This window comes from Nycticebus coucang, chromosome 5 (assembly GCF_027406575.1).
Source record: "Nycticebus coucang isolate mNycCou1 chromosome 5, mNycCou1.pri, whole genome shotgun sequence".
Taxonomy (NCBI): Eukaryota; Metazoa; Chordata; class Mammalia; order Primates; family Lorisidae; genus Nycticebus; species Nycticebus coucang.
This window is the reverse complement of record NC_069784.1, coordinates 125,372,684-125,394,805: the sequence shown is the minus strand read 5'-3', so window position 1 is coordinate 125,394,805 and position 22,122 is coordinate 125,372,684. Positions and strand designations below refer to the sequence as shown.

General features: G+C 43.1%; 1 protein-coding gene across 1 annotated transcript in view; it reads left to right on the top strand.

The window, feature by feature from the left end:
* The window catches only part of KATNA1 (katanin catalytic subunit A1), a 42,993-nt gene extending 22,036 nt beyond the window's left edge, over positions 1–20,957 (top strand). Inside the window, exons 5-11 of the mRNA XM_053591590.1 lie at positions 8,121–8,242; positions 10,092–10,197; positions 11,389–11,547; positions 16,914–17,040; positions 18,212–18,346; positions 18,644–18,770; positions 20,601–20,957. Coding sequence (XP_053447565.1) covers positions 8,121–8,242; positions 10,092–10,197; positions 11,389–11,547; positions 16,914–17,040; positions 18,212–18,346; positions 18,644–18,770; positions 20,601–20,799 — 975 coding nt within the window. The 3' untranslated portion in view covers positions 20,800–20,957. The remainder of the gene's footprint in view (positions 1–8,120; positions 8,243–10,091; positions 10,198–11,388; positions 11,548–16,913; positions 17,041–18,211; positions 18,347–18,643; positions 18,771–20,600) is intronic.
* The last annotated feature ends 1,165 nt before the right edge of the window (positions 20,958–22,122 follow it).

Here is a 22,122-nt window from a genome sequence, read left to right as displayed (position 1 = left end):
CTGGGAGTGGTGGTGGCTGAGTTGTAGCTATGGTTCTACTCTGGGGTGCAGGGCCCAGCACTGGCCGGAGACCTGGGAAAGAAGGGTGTCTGGAGGTTTGGGCCCAGAGATCAGGGTATGACTGCAATTCAGAAACCTGAGCCAACAGGGCTCAGTGACAACTTGGGTCCCAGGGGATGAGGCACCCTGTAATTGTGAGTCCAGACCCTGGGATGGTGGGTTTGGCAGAATTCCAGACTCTTGAGGCCAGGTGCAGTGGCAGCAAATAGACCAGAATGACAGAGTACAGCTGTTGTTTGGGCCCTAGGGGACAGGGAGCAGCACAAGAATGACTCCACTCCCTGGGGAGGGGGCTATCTCAGCAGCTCAGGCTCTAGGGGCTATTCCAGCTCCGGGAAACAAGGTACTCGCGTTGTTTGGCCTATAGGGTGGAGCGTCTTAGTTCAGCCGTGGGATGTGCAGCTGCTCAGCTCAGCCAAAGCTCCAATTCCCAGGGGGTCAATATGCCACTTCAGCTTGGGCCTAGGTGGGGTTGGGACTGTTCCGAGTGTCCCCTCTTCATTAAGTAATGCAGGGCATCATGTAAGCTTACGAACATGCATATGACTTGTCTGAGTGGCCAAGGCACTGGTTTCTGAGATGCAGAGCACTGCTTCAGCTTAGGAACTGCAGAGGTGTGAGTGATCGCAGGAGGCAGGGAACCATGTTAGCACAGGCACAGAGGGGCATGCATGTCCTGGGCACCCAAGGCTGCCGGGCATTGCTTCAGCTCAGGCTCCAGGGCAGGGCGCAGCAGCAACTGCGAGAGTCATTTCCTTGGGAGGCAATGTGTGGCTTTACTTCGAGTCATACAGGGTAGGGCGCAGCAGCGACTAGGAGGGCTGACTGGAGTGGTTATGTTAAAATACTATTCGCCCAGGAGGGAGTGTGCAGCTTTAGCTCTGGTCTCCAGGTGCAGGACACAGCAGTAAATGGGGAGAGCTATATGTGGCATTTGCCAAGGTAATGTTCCTTCGGTCGTAGGGGATGGTGCAGCAGCTACTCTGGGTGGTAGATGGAAGTTATTGTTTCCCCAGGAGGAATGATGTAGCTGCTGCTGCTTTTTTTTTGAGGCAGACTCTCACTCAGTCACCCTGGGTAGAGTGCCATGGAGTCTTAGCTCACAGCAACCTCAAACTCTTGCGCTCAAAGGCTCCTCTTGCCTCAGCCTTCTGAGTAACTGGAAGGAGCCTGCTATAACACTCAGCTTGTTTTTTCTTTTTTTACTCAACAACAGGGTAAGTTCTGAGAAACACCCAGCTTGTTTTTTCTATTTTTAGTAGAGACGGGTTTCACTTTTGCTCAAGCTGGTCTTGAACTCCTGAGCTCAGGTGAATCCACCTGCCTAATCCCAGAGTGCTAGGATTATAGATGTGAGCCACTGCACTTGGCTGGGAGTATGTAGCTTCATCTCCAGCAGAGGGAGCAGGGGGAGGAGTAGGTGGTTGGCCCCATGGGGAAGGGTGTAACACTGCTTACTGCTCGGCTTGGGGCCACAAGGGTGGGATGGTTTGGGAGTAGCTTAGGTTTAGGGAGGAAGGGGTGCTGTGGCTACTTGCCCCATAGTAAAACAGACTACAGTAATAGTTCTGGTTCCAGGATGGTGTGGCACAGTAGCTGCATAGACCACGGGGTTCAGGACAGTGTCAGCTCCTTCTCTGGGGGAGCACAGCTTTGTGGACTGCAGGCAGCTTCCTACCCTGGGCTTAGTTCCTGTGAGGACTTCAGGGGACTCCAGTGTCATAATTGTGGGTGTCGAAGGTGTTGATGGGGACTGCTAGGATCCTCTTGTTTAACTTTTCCCGGGAGGGGGCGGCGCCTGTGGCTCAGTCGGTAGGGCACCGGCCCCATATACCGAGGGTGGCGGGTTCAAACCCCGCCCCGGCCAAACTGCAACCAAAAAAAATAGCCGGGCGTTGTGGCGGGTGCCTGTAGTCCCAGCTACTCAGGAGGCTGAGGCAGGAGAATAGATTAAGCCCAGGAGTTGGAGGTTGCTGTGAGCTGTGTGAGGCCACGGTACTCTACCGAGGGCCATAAAGTGAGACTCTGACTCTACAAAAAAAAAAAACTTCCCGGGAGGTAGAAGTTCCGCTGGTTTCCAGCTAATCCCCGCTGGGGAATGGGGTGGTAGAAAACCAGTGTTTCCTTTTGTTGCTTCTATGTGTCTGTCTTGAGTCTCTGCACTGACCTGGGTTTCTGTGACTCCTTTGATGTGCTCTGCTGCTCTCTAGTTATTGTTCTGGTTGTCCTTGCTGGAGCACGAGCACCGGGGGCTTCCGGTCAGCCGCCTTGCTGACATCACTCTAACATTGTTTTCTTCATGCCTGAGAACTTCAGAACTTCAAGTAAGGAGCATAGCACAGCCAAAGAACTTAGTATATAGAATGGGTTTTCTTCCCAAGTCAATGAGTGTTTATTGAAAATATGTGTCCAACTTAGTGTTGAGAAAATTACATTTGGGAAGGCCAGACTAGTGTATTTGAAAGTTACAACTAATTAGGTGCTAAACAGTGATAATGAGTAGTGACTAAAAATTACAGTAAGAATCCTCAGGAGGGGCTGGGCTTTATTAAGGGTTAAAAAAAACAACAAAATCATAAAAGGTAAATAGATATTTTCCTATTTAAGATTTTTTATTACATGTTCACATCATAAAATAAGAATGTAGAATAAGTGAAAGAAAACTTGAACTTATATTCTTCCCAGAATTAATCCTGTGGTATATATATGTTTCTAAATTTTTTTTTTTTTTTTTGAAACAGTTTCATTATGTCACCCTCCGTAGAGTACTGTGGTGTCACTGCTCACAGCAACCTCTAAGCGATTCTCTTGCCTCAGCCTCCTAAGTAGCTGGGACTACAGATGCCCACCACAACGCCCGACTATTTTTTGATTGTAGTTGTCACTGTTGTTTGGCAGGCCCAGGCTGGATTTGAACCCACCACCTCTGGTGTGTGTGGCTGCTGCCCTAGCCGCTGAGCTACAGGCACTGAGCCTAAATCTTTTTTATGTGTTAACTTTTTTTGCTATAAATGTAATCATAAGATTACATTAATTAAGCCTATTCTTTTCAATAATCAATATATTCTCACAATCCTATGTGGAATTAGTGTATTCTGCTTATAATAGCTGTGCATGTTGGCTTTGCGCCTGTAGCACAGTAGTTACAGCACCGGCCACATACACCAAGGCTGGTGGGTTTGAACCCAACCTGGGCCAGCTAAACAACAATGACAACTACAACAAAAAAAAGCCAGGCATTGTGACAGGTGCCTGTAGTCCCAGCTACCTGGGAGGCTAAGCAAGAAAATCGCTTAAGCCCAAGAGTTTGAGGTTACTGTGAGCTGTGACGCCACAGCACTCTACCAAGGGTGACATAGTGAGACTCTGTCTCTAAAAAAAAAACCCCGAAATAGCTGTGCATGTGACTAGAGAAAGGAAAATATGAACACACAGCTGAGTGGGAATGATAGAAACTGTGTTCTAGGGGTGGCACCTGTGGCTCAAAGGAGTGGGGCGCTGGCCCCATATGCCAGAGGTGGTGAGTTCAAGCCCAGCCCCGGCCAAAAACTGCAAAAAAAAAAAAAGAAAAGAAACTGTGTTCTAATTAGAGTATAGGTGTGTCCTGGGGTAGCAGGGGTGGACAGGAGAAAAGAGAAGAGATGATTGGTAGCATTGGACTAACGTGTGGTTGATCTCAAATAGAAGGATTTCATCAAGTAGGACATTGCAGCCCAGTTGTGGTATAATGCCATGCATGTGAGGACAGGCATCACTCCTTGCTTACTGTGTATCCCCAGTATCCAGCACGATGCCTGGCCCATTGTGCCTCTGAATATTTATTTTTGAGTCAGTAGTTTGAAACACAGTGGATTAGAGCAGCGGTTCTCAACTTGTGGGTCACAGCCCACAGGAACTGGATTGCAGGGCTGCAGCATTAGGAAGGTTGAGGACCGCTGGGTTAGGGGGTGCAGTGACAGAGGTAGAAGCAGCAGCTCCTTTCAACTTTTGGATGCCATCTGGAAAAATGATGTTTTAAATATAGTGGTAGAGTTGCTAAATTGTGTACTGTGAGATTCTAGATCTTACTTAAACTGCTAAACTGGCTTTTCCTGACACTTCTCTGGCAGGAAAAGTAGGAGTGCTACCTTTGCCCCTTGGGGCAGTAGCTCAGGTTCCCCTGCTGGCCTCTGTTGACACCTGAGCAGGGACAGGGATCTTCTCATTACTGCTGAACTGTGGTAAAAGTTCCCTGCATGCTCTCCAGTGACACTGTGGTCGGCATAGCCTTATCTTGACTCTCTCCTAGTCCTCTGACACCTCCCACGTCTCTCAGTGCTGCCAGGTCGGGGTAGAAGTTCAGGTTCCCTGTGTGGTCTCCGCTGACTTGGGTGGGGCGAGGGAGACAGGGGCTCTTGTTACTGGTCAGGGAAATGAAAGTTCCTACTTAGCCTCTGATACCACCCAGGTGGGTATGCCTCATGACAGGCTCCTGAAGATGGAAAGTCTAGCTTCCCAATTTGCTTTGGCTGTCCTGGGTTGGGTTGGGGCCATGGCTGTTTTGTGGTGCTTGACTGGAGTAGTAGAGTATTATTGTCTGAAAGTTCCATTGTGAGGCACATTTTCTCACAACTTCTTAAAAACACGTGTTCTGGAGCATTAGTCATATACACTCAGCTCAGAGTAAACCTCTTTATTTAAAAAAATAAAAGTTCTGTCTTGCTAGGCTGACCCTTTCTTCCTTTGGCTACAGAGAACAGGTTTCTGTTTGGGCTTTATTTGTCCATATTTGTGTTTCCAGGTTGCTGGCTTCTTCAGCCCCAAGTCTGGATAAACGAAAGAAAAAAAACCCCAGTGAACTCACACGTTGCTCTGCTGCCTTCTCTGTATCTGCCAGAGTCTTATATTTGTTTTACGTACAATGCTCGAGGTTTTTAGTCCTGTGTAGGAGATGGAATAGTGGAAGATATGTCTGCTCCATCTTCCTGGAAGTGAAAGCCCAGCTGTCATTTTTAATTAACTGTTTTAAGTGAGGAATGGATTTGTGTTTATAATTTTGCCAGCTTTAAAATAACTGTTTTTTAAGCCAGTCACAGTGACTTTCACCTCTAATATTAGCACTTTAGAAGGCTGAAGAAGGAGGATTGCTTGAGGCCAGTTCAATACCAGCCTGAGCAACATAGCAAGAGCTTGCCTCTACAAAAAAATAAAAATAGAAAAAAATAGAAAAATGAGCCAGGCATAGTGGTGCATGGCTGTAGTCTCACCTACCTGGGAGGCTGAGGCAGCAGGATTACTTGAGCCCAGGAGTTTGAGGTGGCTATAAGCTATGATTACTCTGCTGTACTCTAGCTGGGTGACAGAGTGAGACTGTCTAAACAACCACAGAACAAACAAACACCTGGTTTTATTTTATTCTTTTATTTATTTTTTTATAGTGACAGAGTCTCACTTTATCGCCCTTGGTAAGTGCCCTAGTGTCACAGCTCACAGCAACCTCCAAACTCCTGGGCTTAGGCTATTCTCTTGCGTCAGCCTCCTGAGTAGCTGGGACTACAGGCGCCCACCATCAACTATTTTTTTGTTGCAGTTTGGCCGGGGCTGGGTTTGAACCCGCCACCCTCGGTGTATGGTGCCGGGCCCTACCCACTGAGCTACAGGTGCAGCCCCAAACACCTTTTTTTTTGTTTGTTTGTTTTTTGTAGAGACAGAGTCTCACTTTATAGCCCTCGGTAGAGTGCCGTGGTCTCACACAGCTCACAGCAACCTCCAATTCCTGGGCTTAAGCGATTCTCTTGCCTCAGCCTCCCGAGTAGCTGGGACTACAGGCGCCCGCCACAACACCCCGTTTGGCCGGGGCTGGGCTTGAACCTGCCACCCTCGGTATATGGGGCCAGCGCCCTACCTACTGAGCCACAGGCGCCGCCCCCAAACACCTGGTTTTAAACTCAAGAACTTACCTTCTGGTTAATTGGTCCATCTATGCAATTTCATTTTGAGCATCAGAAAAGGAATGTAGGTTTTTTATAACCCTTTTACTATTTTTTCCACCTCCTATTAGTATTTTCACTGATAGCAAATAATCGAATAGATAGGCACATAAATGAAATTCTACTAATTCAGCTAACTAAATAAAATCCCATTAACACATTGACTGCCACACTAGAAAAAAACGTTTTTTTCCTTGGATTGCGGTATTTTATTAGGTCAAGAAACATGCAAGTCATATAAGCTTCACAAGGCCCCAGGCTCAAAACTAGCATAAGTTAAATACAACTCACATGCCAGTTAATGTGTTAAATATGTCGACATTTGAAATTCCATAGCTCCCCTTGGCTAATTGATTATAGCTCTGTTTCTTCCTTCGTCCTAGCTTCAATTTATTTTGTTTTGTCTACAGACATTTCCTTGGCACTGTGTTCTGTGGAAGACAAGAAAGATAACTAGAAAGTGCCTTTTATTTTGTGTCTTCCTCAGCTTACATTTTATGTTCCTGGGAGTCAAGGAACATACAATGAAGATAGTGTCTTCTTTTATTCTCTATAACTGCTAACATGGAATAGATACTTGTTAAGTATCTATAAATGAGTAACAACTTTATAAATACTTAGAAGAAAAGTCTGCTTTCTCTTTTAAGTGTTACACCGTACCTTCATTGAATCTTGTATGTCAGTATTGAAGGATGAAAATGCAAATTGTGAGAAAGATGCTTATTTGACTATCTAAGACTTTGAATATCACAAATACTGGTCACATCTAGATGTCAGTAATGGCACCAATTGACAAAGGAATCACTGTGTTAAGTGCAACAAAAACGTTATGGGGCTTGGATAACAAAGTACATGACAGAGTAAATGCTTATTTATCCTAATGCAGACCTTCCTAAATTTTCTGTTGAACATAGTGTTCAACAGACATCACTCAAATCCATAAAAATCTCAATTTGTATATGGTATCTCTAGATCAAAAAGAATACCCATCCATTTATGAAGGAGTTAGGTTCAAACAACTTATGTCCTGACAGCTTACGACCTATTTGGCATTGCACTTTCTTAGATCTTGCAGTCAGAATGTGCGTTCCATCCTCATTCTTCTTTCACGTTGATTTTCTCACCATGTCTTTTATCACAGCAATTTCTAAAACCCCAGCTTCACAGAAATATGACATTATTGAAAAGGAATATAGTGGTAGGATTTGTGAACTACCTCGAGCTGGTAGCTCACAGTGTTCAACAGACGTCACTCTATTTCCCTCTATTTCCCAAAATTTAAACTATGCTGCAGTACCTTCATGCCCTGGGTACTTCAGTACGTAGTTTGGTAACCATGGCCCTAGTGACTGCCATCACAGAGAATGAGAGGAGTCTTACCTAAGAACTGTGATGTCTCTTTTGGAGTGTGGTGGGAATAATGAAGAGGGATGTTTTTAGGAGCATTGATGAGGACTAAATGGGTAGTTAAAGATTGAGCCATATAGTCTTGGCTAAATAAGCCATCTGTCTTTAATCTTATCTCCTCTAAAGCATAGAGATGAATGCCGTACATATTTGATATTGAACTAGTTCCATGGGCAATCTCATTATTAACTTTTTGATGCTAGCCAGTTCACTTGCATAGTCTTTTTTTTTTTTTTTTTGAGACAGAGTCTCACTGTGTCACCCTGGGTAGAGTGTTGTGGCATCATCTTAGCTCACAACAACCTCAAACACTTGGGCTCGAGCAATTCTTTTACATCAGCCTCCCAAGTAGCTGGGCCTGTACTCCCTGCTCATTTTTCTATTTTCACTGGAGACAAGGGTCTTGTTCTTGCTCAGGCTGGTCTTGAACTCCTAAGCTCAAGCATTCCACCCACCTCAGCCTCTCAGAATGCTAGGATTACAGGCGCAAGCTGCTGTGCCCAGCCTTTGTTTTGTTATTGCCACACTTTTTTTTTTTTTTAATAAAAAAAAATGAAACTGATGTTGATATAAAAGAGTGATGTAGAGACTTTGATTTTATCCTTGTTACTTGTACTTTTAAACAGTGTCATTTGAGTCCAATCTTTGTTTCTGATAAAAACTCTTATTTTTTCTCGCATGTAGAACAAATCACCTGCTGCAGTTACAGAACCAGAGACAAATAAATTTGATAGTACTGGATATGATAAGGACTTAGTAGAAGCTTTGGAAAGAGATATAATTTCCCAGAATCCCAATGTTCGGTGGTAAGTCTTATCACAACAAAATAATTGGGTGCTTAATGATGCTTTCTGGAAGAGAAAATGGAGCAAAAGTGTGCAGGCACTAAAGAGCAGTCCTGGGACAGACCAGAGAGCGTACAGAGCAGGGCATGACACAGCATGGAAAATATTTTGTTCAGGTTGTACCATTTTTTGTCTGACATTATTTTAATTAGTAAAAAAATTTTTATATACAAAATGGGAATAAGATCACAGAAATTTCATCATCTTTTGGGGGCATCCTCTTCTGGTATAAAGGCACTAATTTTTATGTGTATATGTTGTTTATTATCTGTAGCATCCTATGAATGTTGCTTTTATTTTCTATTAGAGCAGTGGTCCTCAACTTTGTTAATATTGCATCTAGTCAAAGGGCTATAACCTATCACCAGGAATTGTAAAAGCTCACTTCCCCACAAAATTAGGTATATTCTGTTATATATTTTCTGTTAAAACCTTAATAATTGTTAGGAATAGTTTTGGGTGATATTAAAAATTTGGGGGGATATTTGATAGTTATATAATGAAAGTAAATTTTTTTTTTTTTAATAGCCCAATTTTTTTTTTTTGTGGCTTTTGGCCGGGGCTAGGTTTGAACCCTCCACCTCCGGCATATGGGACCGGTGCCCAACTCCTTGAGCCACAGGCGCCGCCCTGAAAGTAAATTTTTTAAATAAAAATTGCCATGTGTAGTAGTAGGCGGTCCAGTGGTTGTGGAAGACTTCATAGCAATCTCTGATTTACTCTTTAACCTTGGTGTCTACCTCTTAATAGAGGTAAAAGCAGCAGTATTGTCTGTGCTTTGTGCCCTTTTTTAGTTTTTATGACTTTTTTTTAAACATGGACTCTGTGTTTCTAAATCATGGACATTATGGAGTAAGCCTCATAAAAGCAGAAAGTTAAAATGACATGATGTGATAACACTTAAGAGTGGACCCCTAGGCTCGGTGCCTGTAGCACAGTGGTTATGGCACCAGCCACATACACCAAGGCTTTGGTTTGAACCCGGCCGGGCCTGCTAGACAACGATGACAACTGCAACCAAAAAATGGCTGGGCATTGTGGCAGGCGCTTGTAGTCGCAGCTACTTGGGAGGCCGAGGCAAGAGAATCGCTTAAGTCCAAGAGTTTGAGGTTGCTGTGAGCTGTGACGTCACAGCACTCTACTGATGGCGACATAGTGAGACTCTGTCTCAGAAAAAAAAAGTGACCCCCTAGACCTATGTTCTCTTGAGCCAATCTGAAAACCATTACTTCCAAACATTGAAAACAAGATTGTGTTTTTTATATATACTGGTTGACGTGGGTCTCATCACAGTGTGTTAGCTCAGTAGTGTCCAGAGAGAGGTTGAGCATTTCATCAGCAGGGTAAAAGCATATGCTTCCAGCCATTCTCAGGAGTGACTGCATAGAGTTAAATATATAATCTCAGGGGTTGTTGATGAAATATCTTGTCTTGGTGGGGTAGGAGGAGGGCTTTTTGCAACTGGACCTCAGAGGTGGCTGTGAATGTTGATGGGCACTGGCTGCAGAATTTATGGCTTTGCAAGATTGGAATCACGGCAGGTCCAGAAATATTTCAACTCTTATACTCTCACAGGTAGAATGAATTGTGTACTGGCCACATATGGAAGATTGCTTTGATAATCTCATACTTCAAGTTAAGATTTAAAAAACCCCAGCTGTGAAAGCAACTTAAATGGATTCTAAACTGTACTTCATCTGTTAAGTTCCCATGCCTGGAGAAGCTAATCTCCCCTCATCATGTGATAGTCAATTTGTACAATAAATTATGAACCCGGGAAAAAAATAGATAAAATAATCTTCTCTTTCAGGGATGATATTGCTGATTTAGTAGAAGCTAAAAAGTTGCTTAAGGAAGCTGTGGTGTTACCAATGTGGATGCCCGAATTCTTTAAGGGAATTAGGAGACCGTGGAAAGTAAGTTTACTACCATGACAGTGTTGTCAAAGTGAATGGCCTTGCATTACTAAAGAGTGTCAGTATTTATCTATGTTAGGAAAAGTGAAGAGAGAGAGATTAAGGAAATTTTTAAATTAAAAAATTTATGTTGTGCTATTCAGAATTTTTTTTAGACTAAAAACTATAAAGTTTCCAGAATAAGAAATAGGTATGATATGTTCTTTGGGAAGTTGAATACACAGCAGTTAGGATTTAGAATTTACCCCATTTAGAATTAGTTCATATTTGTAAATATGACGTAGTCAGCTAATACAAAAATATTCCATTTTACGTGTCGCATTGCATAACTTGTAACCTGTATTTTGGGGATTGTTCTTAAGAAATAATTAAAGGCTCTGTGCCTGCAGCTCAGCAGTTAGGGCGCTGGCCATGTACACCGGGGCTGGTGGGTTTGAACACAGCCTGGGCCCACTAAACAACAATGACAACTGCAACAACAACAAAATAAATAGCCGGATGTTGTGGTGGGCGCCTGTAGTCTCAGTAGTCCCAGCTACTTGGGAAGCTGAGGCAAGAGAATCGCATAAGCCCAACTGGGAACTCTGATGCTAGGGCACTCTGCCGGAGGGCGACATAGTGAGACGCTGTCTCAAAAAAAAAAAAAAAAGAAAGAAAGAATTGAAAAGTATCTGCATTTGATGAATATTTTGTAGAATCATGGGCAGATCTAAAAAGAGACTGTCAAAAACATTTACTTGGATTTGAAAAATGTGTTGATAGGTAACTGCATTTATTACTAGTTTAAAAAATCTTTTAAATATTAAGTGATAAGCAAGATACAGAATTATAGACATACTTCAAGTAAACTATGTAAAAAAAAAAAAAAAAAAAAAACAAACCCAAGAATCTAATTGATCTGAGCACAAGAACTAGCAGGAAATACATCCAGATGCTAATCGTACTTTTCTTAGGGTATTCACATTATAAACTACTTTTTCTCATCTCTTAAGTTCAAATTTTTAATAATGTGGTTATTTTCCTTTTGTAATGGAAAGAGTAAATTTGTAACAAAATATGTTTTTGTTTATTTTTGTCTTACTATGTATTATATAGAAATTGGTTGAAACTTGATACTTAGTAATGAAATTCTTGGGAATTAAGAACAAGGCAGAAAAATACTTTGCTTACTTGCTGTTGTACTCTCAACAGGGCGTGCTGATGGTTGGCCCACCTGGCACTGGCAAGACCCTCCTTGCTAAAGCAGTAGCTACAGAGTGCAAGACCACGTTCTTTAATGTCTCGTCCTCGACGCTGACTTCCAAATACAGAGGAGAGTCTGAGAAGCTTGTTCGCCTTCTGTTTGAAATGGTGAATGTTTGAGACAGCTCTAATGATTCTTTACCTCTCTGAAGGGAGAAAGTGAGTTGTAACTATCTCCAGTATTTGAAATAAATAGCTAGGCAGGATGACATTTTGCCTAGAGTATGATTCCCGTGTCCTTTACAAACATGAATAACTTGAGTTTCTTTTTGTCTCTTTTCCTCCAGCTTGCTCACATTATGGGATCTGCATTACTCATGTGCTATAGGGATCGAAATTATGTGTTTTAAATTAGTAGGCTTTAGTAATAATGTGAATGCAGGATTGTAACAACAATTCCAAAGGTGAGAATCAGGTAGTTCTAGAACTTAGGTCACCTCTAGTCTGTTGACTACACCAGACACCTTGAGTTTAACGGCCTGATCTTTGTTATTTCCTTTCCTTTCTTCCACCTATTGAAGTCTGAGTACGGTAGAAGAATGTTCAACCAGTTCTGGAAGAAAGTTTAGATAGAATTCAATAGCCTATTAAGCTTCCTGATTACATCAGTCGTGCTTTTTTTTTTTTGAGACAGAGTCTCACTATATTGCCCTTGGTAGAGTGTCACGGTGTCACAGCTTACAGCAACCTCCAACTCTTGGGCTTAAGTGAGTAGCTGAGACTCCAAAGTAGCTGAGACTACGGGCGCCCGCCACAACGCCTGGCTACTTTTTGTTGCAGTTGTCATTGTTTTAGCTGGCCAGGCCGGGTTCGAACGCACCAGCCTTGGTGTATGTGGCTGGCGCTGTAACCACTGTGCTCCGGGCGCCGAGCCCAGTCTTGCCTCTAAGAAGCAATGTTGTTATTACATATGTATTCGTTTATTTATTTATTTATTTTAGAGACAGTCTCACTTTATCACCCTTGGTAGAATGCCATGGCATCGCAGCTCACAGCAACCTCCCAACTCCTGAGCTTAGGCGATTCTCTTGCCTCAGCCTCCCAAGTAGCTGGGACCACAGGCGCCTGCTACAAGGCCCGGCTATTTTTTTGTTGCAGTTTGGCCAGGGCCGGGTTCAAACCCACCACCACCCTTGGTTTATGGGGCCCGCACCCTATCCAGTGAATCATAGGCGCTGCCCTACACATGTATTAGGACAGTGTTATGCCGTTATGTTCTCTACTTTGTTATTTACAAAGACATGAATTCTTTTTTTCTTTTTTGAAACAGAGTCTCACTTTGTCACCCTCAGTTAGAATGCTGTGGTATCACAGCTCACAGCAACCTCAAACTCTTAGGCTTCAGTGATTCTCTTGCCTCAGCCTCCCAAGTAGCTGGGACTACAGGCGCCCACTACAACGTCTGGCAGTTTTTTGAGTCTCACTCTTGCTCAGGCCGATCTCAAACTTGTGAGCTCAGGTGGTCCACCTACCTCAGCCTCCCATAGTGCTAGGATTACAGGCATGAGCCACTGCGCCTGGTCTAAGACATGAATTCTTGATCATAATGGATAAAGCCATCATATTAGATCTTCCTTCCTCAGCTCAGAATAAATCAAGAAATCTAAAACTTTTACAATTTCAGATATTCATTTTCTGAAAAGGCTTTTTCTGTTTCAGTTGCCATTGCTTTCTCCTTCAACTCTAATAATTCATTTGCCACAAGGCAAAGTATAACAGGTTCTTAATGGCTTATGAAAAGTCCATAGCATGATAGGAATATAATGGGGAACCTCTTTGATCATTTAGCTGCCTATTTTTTTTTTTATTTGTTTGTTTCTTTGTTTTTGTTTTGTTTTTTGAGACAAGATCTTGCTCAGTCATCTGGGCTAGAGTGCAGTGGCATCGTCATAGCTCACAGCAACCTCAAGCTCTTGGCCACAAGCAATTCTCTTGCCTCAGCCTACTAGGTAGTTGAGACTATAGGTGCATGCCACCAGGGCAAGCCAAATTATTTTGAAAAAATAGTTTGTCCATTGCTTGAGAAGAAACAAAAGTAAATTTCCAATATTCCAGAATAATTAGACCTTCTTTTTAAATTTTTTTCAAGACATGGTCTTATTCTGTTTCCTAGGTTGGAGTACATTGGTATGATCATAGCTCACTACAACCTCAAACTCCTGAGTTCAAATGATTCTCCTGCTTCGACCTCCTGAATAGATAGGACTGGAAGTGTACTCCACCATGCCTGGCTAGTATTTTGTTTTTAGTAGAGACAAGGCCTTGCTGTGTTGCCCAGGCTGGTCTTGAAGTCCTGGGTCAAGTGATCGTCCTCCTGCCTTGGTGCCACTCAAAGTGCTGGGAATATTGGTGCGAGCCACCAAGTTTGGCTATAATTAGGCCTTTCAAATAAAAGGAAACTAAGGCCAGGCACAGTGGCTCACTCCTGTAATCCTAGCACTCTGGGAGGCAGAGGCAGTGGATCCCCCTGAGCTCATGGGTTCAAGACCAACCTGAGCAAGAGCAAGACTCCTCTAAAAGTAGCCAGGCATTGTGGCAGGTGCCTGTAGGCCTGGGTATTTGGGAGGCTGAGGCAAGAGAATCCCTGGAGGCCAAGAGTTTGAGGTTGCTGTGAGCTTTGATGCCACAGCACTTACAGAGGGCAACAAAGTAAGGCTCTGTCTCAAAAATTAAAAAAGGAAACTAAGTAGAGTAAATGGTTAAATGTGGAGTTGGGTGGCCTGGGTTCAAATCCCCCTTCAGTCACTTTCTTGGTTGGTTAACTGTGGGCAAATTCCTCTGCTTTTCTGATCCTCAGTTGCTTTACTGTAAGAGAACAATAATACAGGATGTACTTCTGTAATGTTGAGAGGGTGAGAGGAGGTAATATGTATAAATGCTTAATATGAAGTATGATGACTCACAAAACCTTAATAAAGATTAGCTGTTATTAATTGAGAATTAATTTGGTGTATTTTGTAATGTTAAGATTTTATATTCAAGAAAACTGAACATTGGGCGGCGCCTGTGGCTCAGTCGGTAAGGCGCCGGCCCCATATACCGAGGGTGACGGGTTCAAACCCAGCCCCGGCCAAACTGCAACCAAAAAATAGCCGGGCGTTGTGGCGGGCGCCTGTAGTCCCAGCTATTCGGGAGGCCGAGGCAAGAGAATCGCTTAAGCCCAGGAGTTGGAGGTTGCTGTGAGCTGTGTGAGGCCACGGCACTCTACCAAGGGCCATAAAGTGAGACTCTGTCTCTACAAAAAAAAAAGAAAACTGAACATTTTCTTCTGTGAGAGGAAACCTCTTACGTAAATACTAATTTGCATTATTTATGTAATGTCTATTAAGGCATATCAAGAAGCATTAAGTTTTGTTCGTTTTTTTTTTTTGTAGAGACAGAGTCTCACTGTACCACCCTCGGTAGAGTGCCGTGGCGTCACACGGCTCACAGCAACCTCTAACTCCTGGGCTTACGCGATTCTCTTGCCTCAGCCTCCCGAGCAGCTGGGACTACAGGCGCCCGCCACAACGCCCGGCTATTTTTTGGTTGCAGCTGTCATTGTTTGGCAGCCCGGGCTGGATTCAAACCCGCCAGCTCAGCTGTATGTGGCTGGCGCCTTAGCTGCTTGAGCCACAGGCGCCTAGCCGAGTATTTGGTTTAAAAAACGGTTAACAGGGCGGCGCCTGTGGCTCAGTGAGTAGGGTGCAGGCCCCATATGCCGAGGGTGGTGGGTTCAAACCCAGCCCTGGCCAAACTGCAACAACAACAACAAAAAAATAGCCGGGCATTGTTGCGGGCGCGTGTAGTCCCAGCTGCTCAGGAGGCTGAGGCAAGAGAATCGCGTAAGCCCAAGAGTTAGAGGTTGCTGTGAGCCGTGTGACGCCACGGCACTCTACCCGAGGGCGGTACAGTGAGACTCTGTCTCTACAAAAATAAAAAATAAAAAATGGTTAACAATAAACTTCTTTATTACTGTAATAAAATTGACTCCTAAATCTCTAGAGAAGAGTGATACAGTTATCTTACTAACTCCATAGTATTTGACTAACATCAATTATTTAATGTATCAGATTAATCTTCCTTGTTACATTGTAGAAAAGGTGCATTTAAGGTAGAAAAATAGGTGGCTCACCTGTAATACTAGCACTCTGGGAGACCGAGGCGGGTGGGGTTGTGGGGTTCCTTTGAGCTCACGAGTTCAAGACCAGCTTGAGCAAGAGTGAGACCTCTTCTCTTCTCTGCAGGCACCATGGTGGGCACCTAGCTACTTGGGAGGCTGAGGCAGGAGAATCGCTTGAACCCAGGGGCTGGGGGGTTCCTGTGAGCTAGGCTGACAGTAGGGCACTTTCGTCTGAGGAAACAGAGTGAGACTGCGTCTCAAAAACAAAACAAAACAAAAACTGGAGGGAGGATATTATTCAGCCATAACAGGAATGGAGTACAGCTGAGCTGGGAAAATATGCTACATGAGAGAAGCCAAAACACAAAAGGCCACATACTGTGTGATTCCATTTACCAATTGCTGAGAATAAGCAAGTCCATGAAGATATAATGTAGATTGGTGATTGCCAGGAGCTAGAGGGCAGGACAGGGAAGTACTGATTATCTTTCAGGGTAATGAAAATGTTCTGCAGTTAGATAATGGTGATGGTTGCACAAAATTACGGATATACTAAACACGGATTTGTATCTTTAAAGTGCTGAGTTTAATGTTATGTGAATTTTGACTTAAAAAAACTGGCAACATGGGGCGGCGCCTGTGGCTCAGTGAGTAGGGCGCCGGCCCCATATGCCGAGGGTGGCGGGTTCAAACCCAGCCCCGGCCAAACTGCAACCAAAAAATAGCCGGGCGTTGTGGTGGGCGCCTGTAGTCCCAGCTACGCGGGAGGCTGAGGCAAGAGAATTGCTTAAGCCCAGGAGTTGGGGGTTGCTGTGAGCTGTGTGAGGCCACGGCACTCTACCGAGGGCCATAAAGTGAGACTCTGTCTCTACAAAAAAAAAAAAAAAAACTGGCAACACATAAAATTGTTTTAATTGAGTACATAAAAACATTAAAAGGTACCTGTTATTAATCAAATGAAAAATGTGGCAATTTAATTAGAATTTCTTGGAGAGAATCTATGTGATTTTATTTAAAGTAATGGTTCTTTTTACCCAAATTCCTTCTAGAACGTTAGAACATTTACCAATGTCTGTAAATGTTTTCCCACCATAGTTATCCATATCATTTTAGTATACAGGATAATTCTGTATCACTCAGATAAATATAGTCAGTAATATTGAATGGAACCAAAAAAAGTGCCATGTAAGTACGTAAGTCTATATTAGATGCTGTATTTTAGCTGTCCTAATTGCCTTCTCCCCCCACATATTAGGGGACGAGAGATAGAGATGTACACTGCGGTAGCCTCCTCTGCTGTTTTCTTAGTGTTAACCTGTAGAGTACTTCTACATGGAATGAAAACTTGGTGTTGCATGATTCCTTCCCTTAGGCTCGGTTTTATTCTCCAGCCACCATATTTATTGATGAGATAGATTCCATTTGTAGTCGTAGAGGAACTTCTGAGGAGCATGAAGCAAGCCGAAGGGTGAAAGCAGAGTTGCTGGTTCAAATGGATGGTACGTATATGGGTACCTGTAAAATGATGAGGGGTGGGACCCAGCTCCGGGGGCTCAAGCTCTACCCATGAGAGTTAACCCAGGGCTTTGAAGAGGTGTTTATAACTCCGGTGATTAGAGGGGCTGGCAAGTTGTTTCTGAGATTGAGAGTAGTAAATTCAGTACACTGACAGTGGTGACATGCCAGAAATAACATGCATAGGTCACCATTTAGCATGTATGCAGTCCTCTAATTTTTTTTTTTTGGACACAGTCTCACTGTGTCACCTTTGGTAGAGCGCTGTGGCGTCACAGCTCACAGCAACTTCAAACTTTTGGGCTTAAGTGATTCTTACCTCAGCCTCCCAAGTAGCTGGGACTACAGGCGCCTGCCACAACACCCGGCTATTTTGTTTTGTTGCAGTCATCGTTGTTTTAGCTGGCCTACGCCAGATTCGAAACTGCCAGGGCCGTGGCACTGTTCTCTAATTTTTTTTTTTTTGGCCAGGGCTGGGTTTGAACCTGCCACCTCCGGCATATGGGGCCGGCGCCCTACCCACTTGACCACAAGTGCTGCCCACTGTTCTCTAATTTTTAGCATAAAATTGAAATAGAAGTAAATGCACTAAATTGGACTTGAAGATTATGTATTCTTTTGAAAAAAAATTTAAATTGGGGTGGCGCCTATGGCTCAGTGAGTGGGGCACCAGCCCCATATACCAAGGGTGGTGGGTTCAAACCCGGCCCCGGCCAAACTGCAACAAAAAAATAGCTGGGTGTTGGGGCAGGCGCCTGTAGTCCCAGCTACTCGGGAGGCTGAGGCAAGAGAATCACCTAAGTCCAGGAGTTGGAGGTTGCTGTGAGTTGTGATGCCACTGCACTCTACCAAGGGTGATAAAGTGAGATTCTGTCTCTTAAAAAAAAAAAAAAAAGAAAACAGTTTTAAATTGATATGTAACTGAGCTGAGCTGGTCTTTTGATTAAATCTATTTTCAGTCATGTTTTTGTACACTATAGAACTAACTTCCCTTGGATTACATTCACACATGTACCAGTTAGCTTTCTAAGTCTGAAAGCAGCTTGAACACTGTACTACCGTGTATTGTGCTGAATGAGTCTTTAAATGACTGAGCTTTGGCGTGATCTAGCTTAGTGTTTCTATTTCTCTCTTCCTCCTCACTCTTTACTGTAGGTGTTGGCGGTGCTTCTGAAAACGATGACCCTTCTAAAATGGTTATGGTTCTGGCGGCTACTAATTTCCCCTGGGATATAGACGAGGCTCTAAGACGGCGTCTTGAGAAACGAATCTATATTCCTTTACCATCAGGTATCTTCATTTAAATCTTGTCGGAAAGCTCCTGTTACTTTTAGATAGTTTTGTTTAGAGAATTTAAAATTTGATATTAATTTTCTTTCAAGAGATAAATGTAGATATCTTTTATTACTAGTTTGGCTGTATACCTTTACACTAAGAAATTAAAAATTCAGTGAGGTATGTGGCTCTTGAAATATTAAGCAAATGAGCTCTAAGAATGGGAAAACAATTCTTCACATAAAGTAGATTTGAGAAATAATAATACACTATGTTAAAGGCTTGTATTTTAAAGTTTATTTCTACCATTAGCAAAAGGCAGGGAGGAGCTATTACGAATAAGCCTGCGTGAGCTGGAGTTGGCTGATGATGTTGACCTTGCAAGTATAGCAGAAAACATGGAAGGTTATTCAGGAGCAGACATAACCAATGTGTGCAGGTATGAATTACTTCGGAAACTGGTTTTTATGAGTAAACTTCTAATATGAAGTATTTATGCTGAATTAAGATAGATGAAGAATAATGACTCACATTATAGTCAAACTCACAAGTTTTGGTGAAATATTTGGGTATCTTTCATATCAATGAAGAGTCTACAGTTCATTTGAAAGGTGTAAGTTCAGGAAGCTAATGTTAGAACAGTTTATACAAAGTACAGAGCAATTGTCTTGGATTTAAAAAATTGGTACATTCCGGGGAGGCGCCTGTATCTCATGAGTAGGGTGCCGGCCCCATATACCGAGGGTGGTGGGATCGAACCTGGCCCCAGCCAAACTGCAACCAAAAAATAGCCAGGCATTGTGGCAGGCGCCTATAGTCCCAGCTACTTGGGAGGCTAAGGCAAGAGAATTGCCTAAGCCCAAGAGCTGGAGGTTGCTGTGAGCTGTGACATCACAACACTCTACCGAGGGTGACAAACACTCTTTAAAAAATAAAAAAGGGGGCGGCGCCTGTGGCTCAGCGGGTAGGGCGCCGGCCCCACATGCCGAGGGTGGTGGGTTCAAACCCGGCCCCGGCCAAACTGCAACAAAAAAATAGCCGGGCGTTGTGGCGGGCGCCTGTAATCCCAGCTACTTGGGAGGCTGAGGCAAGAGAATCGCCTAAGCCTAGGAGTTGGAGGTTGCTGTGAGCTGTGTGACGCCACGGCACTCTACCAAGGGTGATAAAGTGAGACTCTGTCTCTACAAAAAAAAAAAAAAAAAATAAAAAAGGTACATTCCTTCACCTATGAAATAGGAGATCATTGTGAAACATATCGACCTGGCACACCCACAGAGTACAGTCTTATTTTCAGTTACTATATTATGAATATGATAGAAGTTAGCAGTTGAGAAAAAGATTTTAATCCCGCTGATTCAAGTAGGTTTTGTCCTAATCTATTAGCTCAGATACTTACTAAACAGGGGCTTGACTACAGTAGTTCCCTTATCTCTCAAGTGACCGTACCACACAGGGTTATAAGGATTAGAAATAGCATGTGTGTAGGTAAGGCAGCTACTCTGCTGTTCGTTGGCATAAATGGTGGCTATTCTTAAGAATGCAACTGGGTAGGGCGGCGCCTGTGGCTCAAAGGAGTAGGGCTCCGACCCCATATGCTAGAGATGGCGGGTTTAAACCCAGCTGTGGCCAAAAACTGCAAAAAAAAAAAAAGAATGCAATTGAGTGAAAGGAAAGAGGGACTTGAATCTGAAGTTTCTCTTTTTAAACCACATTAATAGAGGGGAAAAGGAGAAATCTTTTAGTTTGATCCTGGCTTTAATGCTACATTGGGAAAACATTTTATTTTCTGGCTGACAGGTTCTTTTCTGTCCGTGTGGTGTTTATTCTTTATTTTATTGACTACTTTCAACAAAATTCACTTGCTGCCTTCTTTATTGTACCCTTTTACTTTTTCTGGACTTCTATATTTTGTATTAATAATTTAAATTGATTAGCATCCTTATAACTGCTAAAGCCCACAATAGGCCTTGTATTGTAGTACAAATTTATATACTACTATATACTTGAAAAGGTCATAATTAGAGTTTATATACTACTATATAGATGAAAAGGTCATAATTAGAGTTAAAACAGATGCATTAAAAAATTTTTTTTTCGGGCGGCACCTGTGGCTCAAGGAGTAGGGCGCTGGTCCCATATGCCGGAGGTGGCGGGTTCAAACCCAGCCCTGGCCAAAAACCACAAAAAAAAAAAAAAAAATTTTTCTTTTCACAGTTTTTCATACAATCAGAATAATACTTTGTGGGGTTTTTTTTTAATGTAAACTTAGGGATGCATCCTTGATGGCAATGAGAAGGCGTATTGAAGGTTTGACTCCAGAAGAGATCCGAAATCTTTCAAAAGAAGAAATGCACATGCCTACAACAATGGAGGATTTTGAAATGGCTTTAAAAAAGGTTTCTAAGTCAGTATCTGCGGCAGACATTGAAAGATATGAGAAGTGGATATTTGAGTTTGGATCATGCTAAATTCTCACATGTGAGAAATCTGCCTTAAGTGTTTGAAATAATAATTAAATGTAGTAATTCATTGCACTGAGTGCTATATTTTTTTAAGCTTTCTTAATGGTAATTTTTTTAAAAAACCTTTATGATTCTGAATAAAAGCAATATTTTTAAGCTGAAAATTTGTTTTGCTTTAGCATTACCAGATTTCTATTTCACCAACTACAAGTGTTAACACAAATGTTAACTTAGCTTGGAAAGTTTTTTTTCTAGACTTACATTTCTTCCAACTGAATTGGCCATTCATGTAGTGATACTAAATAGCCAACAGATCATAAAGAAGACATCACCCTTGGCTCTTATTTGAAGACAACAGCTGTCTTGATTCAGGGGTAGGAAAACTATTTCTATATGCACTTCTAAGCACAGAATCTTCTCTCCCATTGTCTACTGTTCTCATTCCTTCCATGGAGATGGGCCCTAGTTCCTTAGGTGCCAGTGCATAACTTAAAATCCTTAAGCATTTTGTTTGTTTGTTTTGTAGAGACAGAGTCTCACTGTACCACCCTCGGGTAGAGTGCCATGGCGTCACACGGCTCACAGCAACCTCTAACTCTTGGGCTTACGCGATTCTCTTGCTTCAGCCTCCCAAGCAGCTGGGACTACAGGCGCCCGCCACAACGCCTGGCTATTTTTTTTTGTTGTTGTTGCAGTTTGGCCGGGGCTGGGTTTGAACCCGCCACCCTCGGCATATGGGGCCTGCACCCTACTCACTGAGCCACAGGCGCCGCCCCATTTTTTTTTGAGACAGTCTCACTGTGTTGCCCTCAGTAGAGTACTGTGGCACCACCACTCACAGCAACCTTCAACTCTTGGGCTTAAGTGGTTCTCTTGCCTCAGCCTCCCAAGTAGCTGGGACTACAGGCACCCGCCACAACGCCTGGCTATTTTTTGGTTGCAGCTGTCATTGTTTAGCAGGCCCAGGCCAGGCTTGAACCCGGCAGCCTCGGCATATGTGGCCGGTGCCCTACCTACTGAGCTACAGGTGCTGCCCTTTAAGCATTTTTATACAAGTAGCTAACTAAAGCATTGAACCAATCTCAAGATGCCTTCTTTCCCACCAGGTGTTATGGTGGTTTCGCTTCTTTTTGGAAGTTTAAAAACTCATTTTACTGGGCGGCGCCTGTGGCTCAGTGAGTAGGGCGCCAGTCCCATATGCCAGAGGTGGCGGGTTCAAACCCAGCCCCGGCCAAAAACATACAAAAAAATTAAAAAAAAAAACTCATTTTACTGTGCATTTAAAAAGAAAAAAATTAGGCCAGATATATTGGCTCACACCTGTAATCC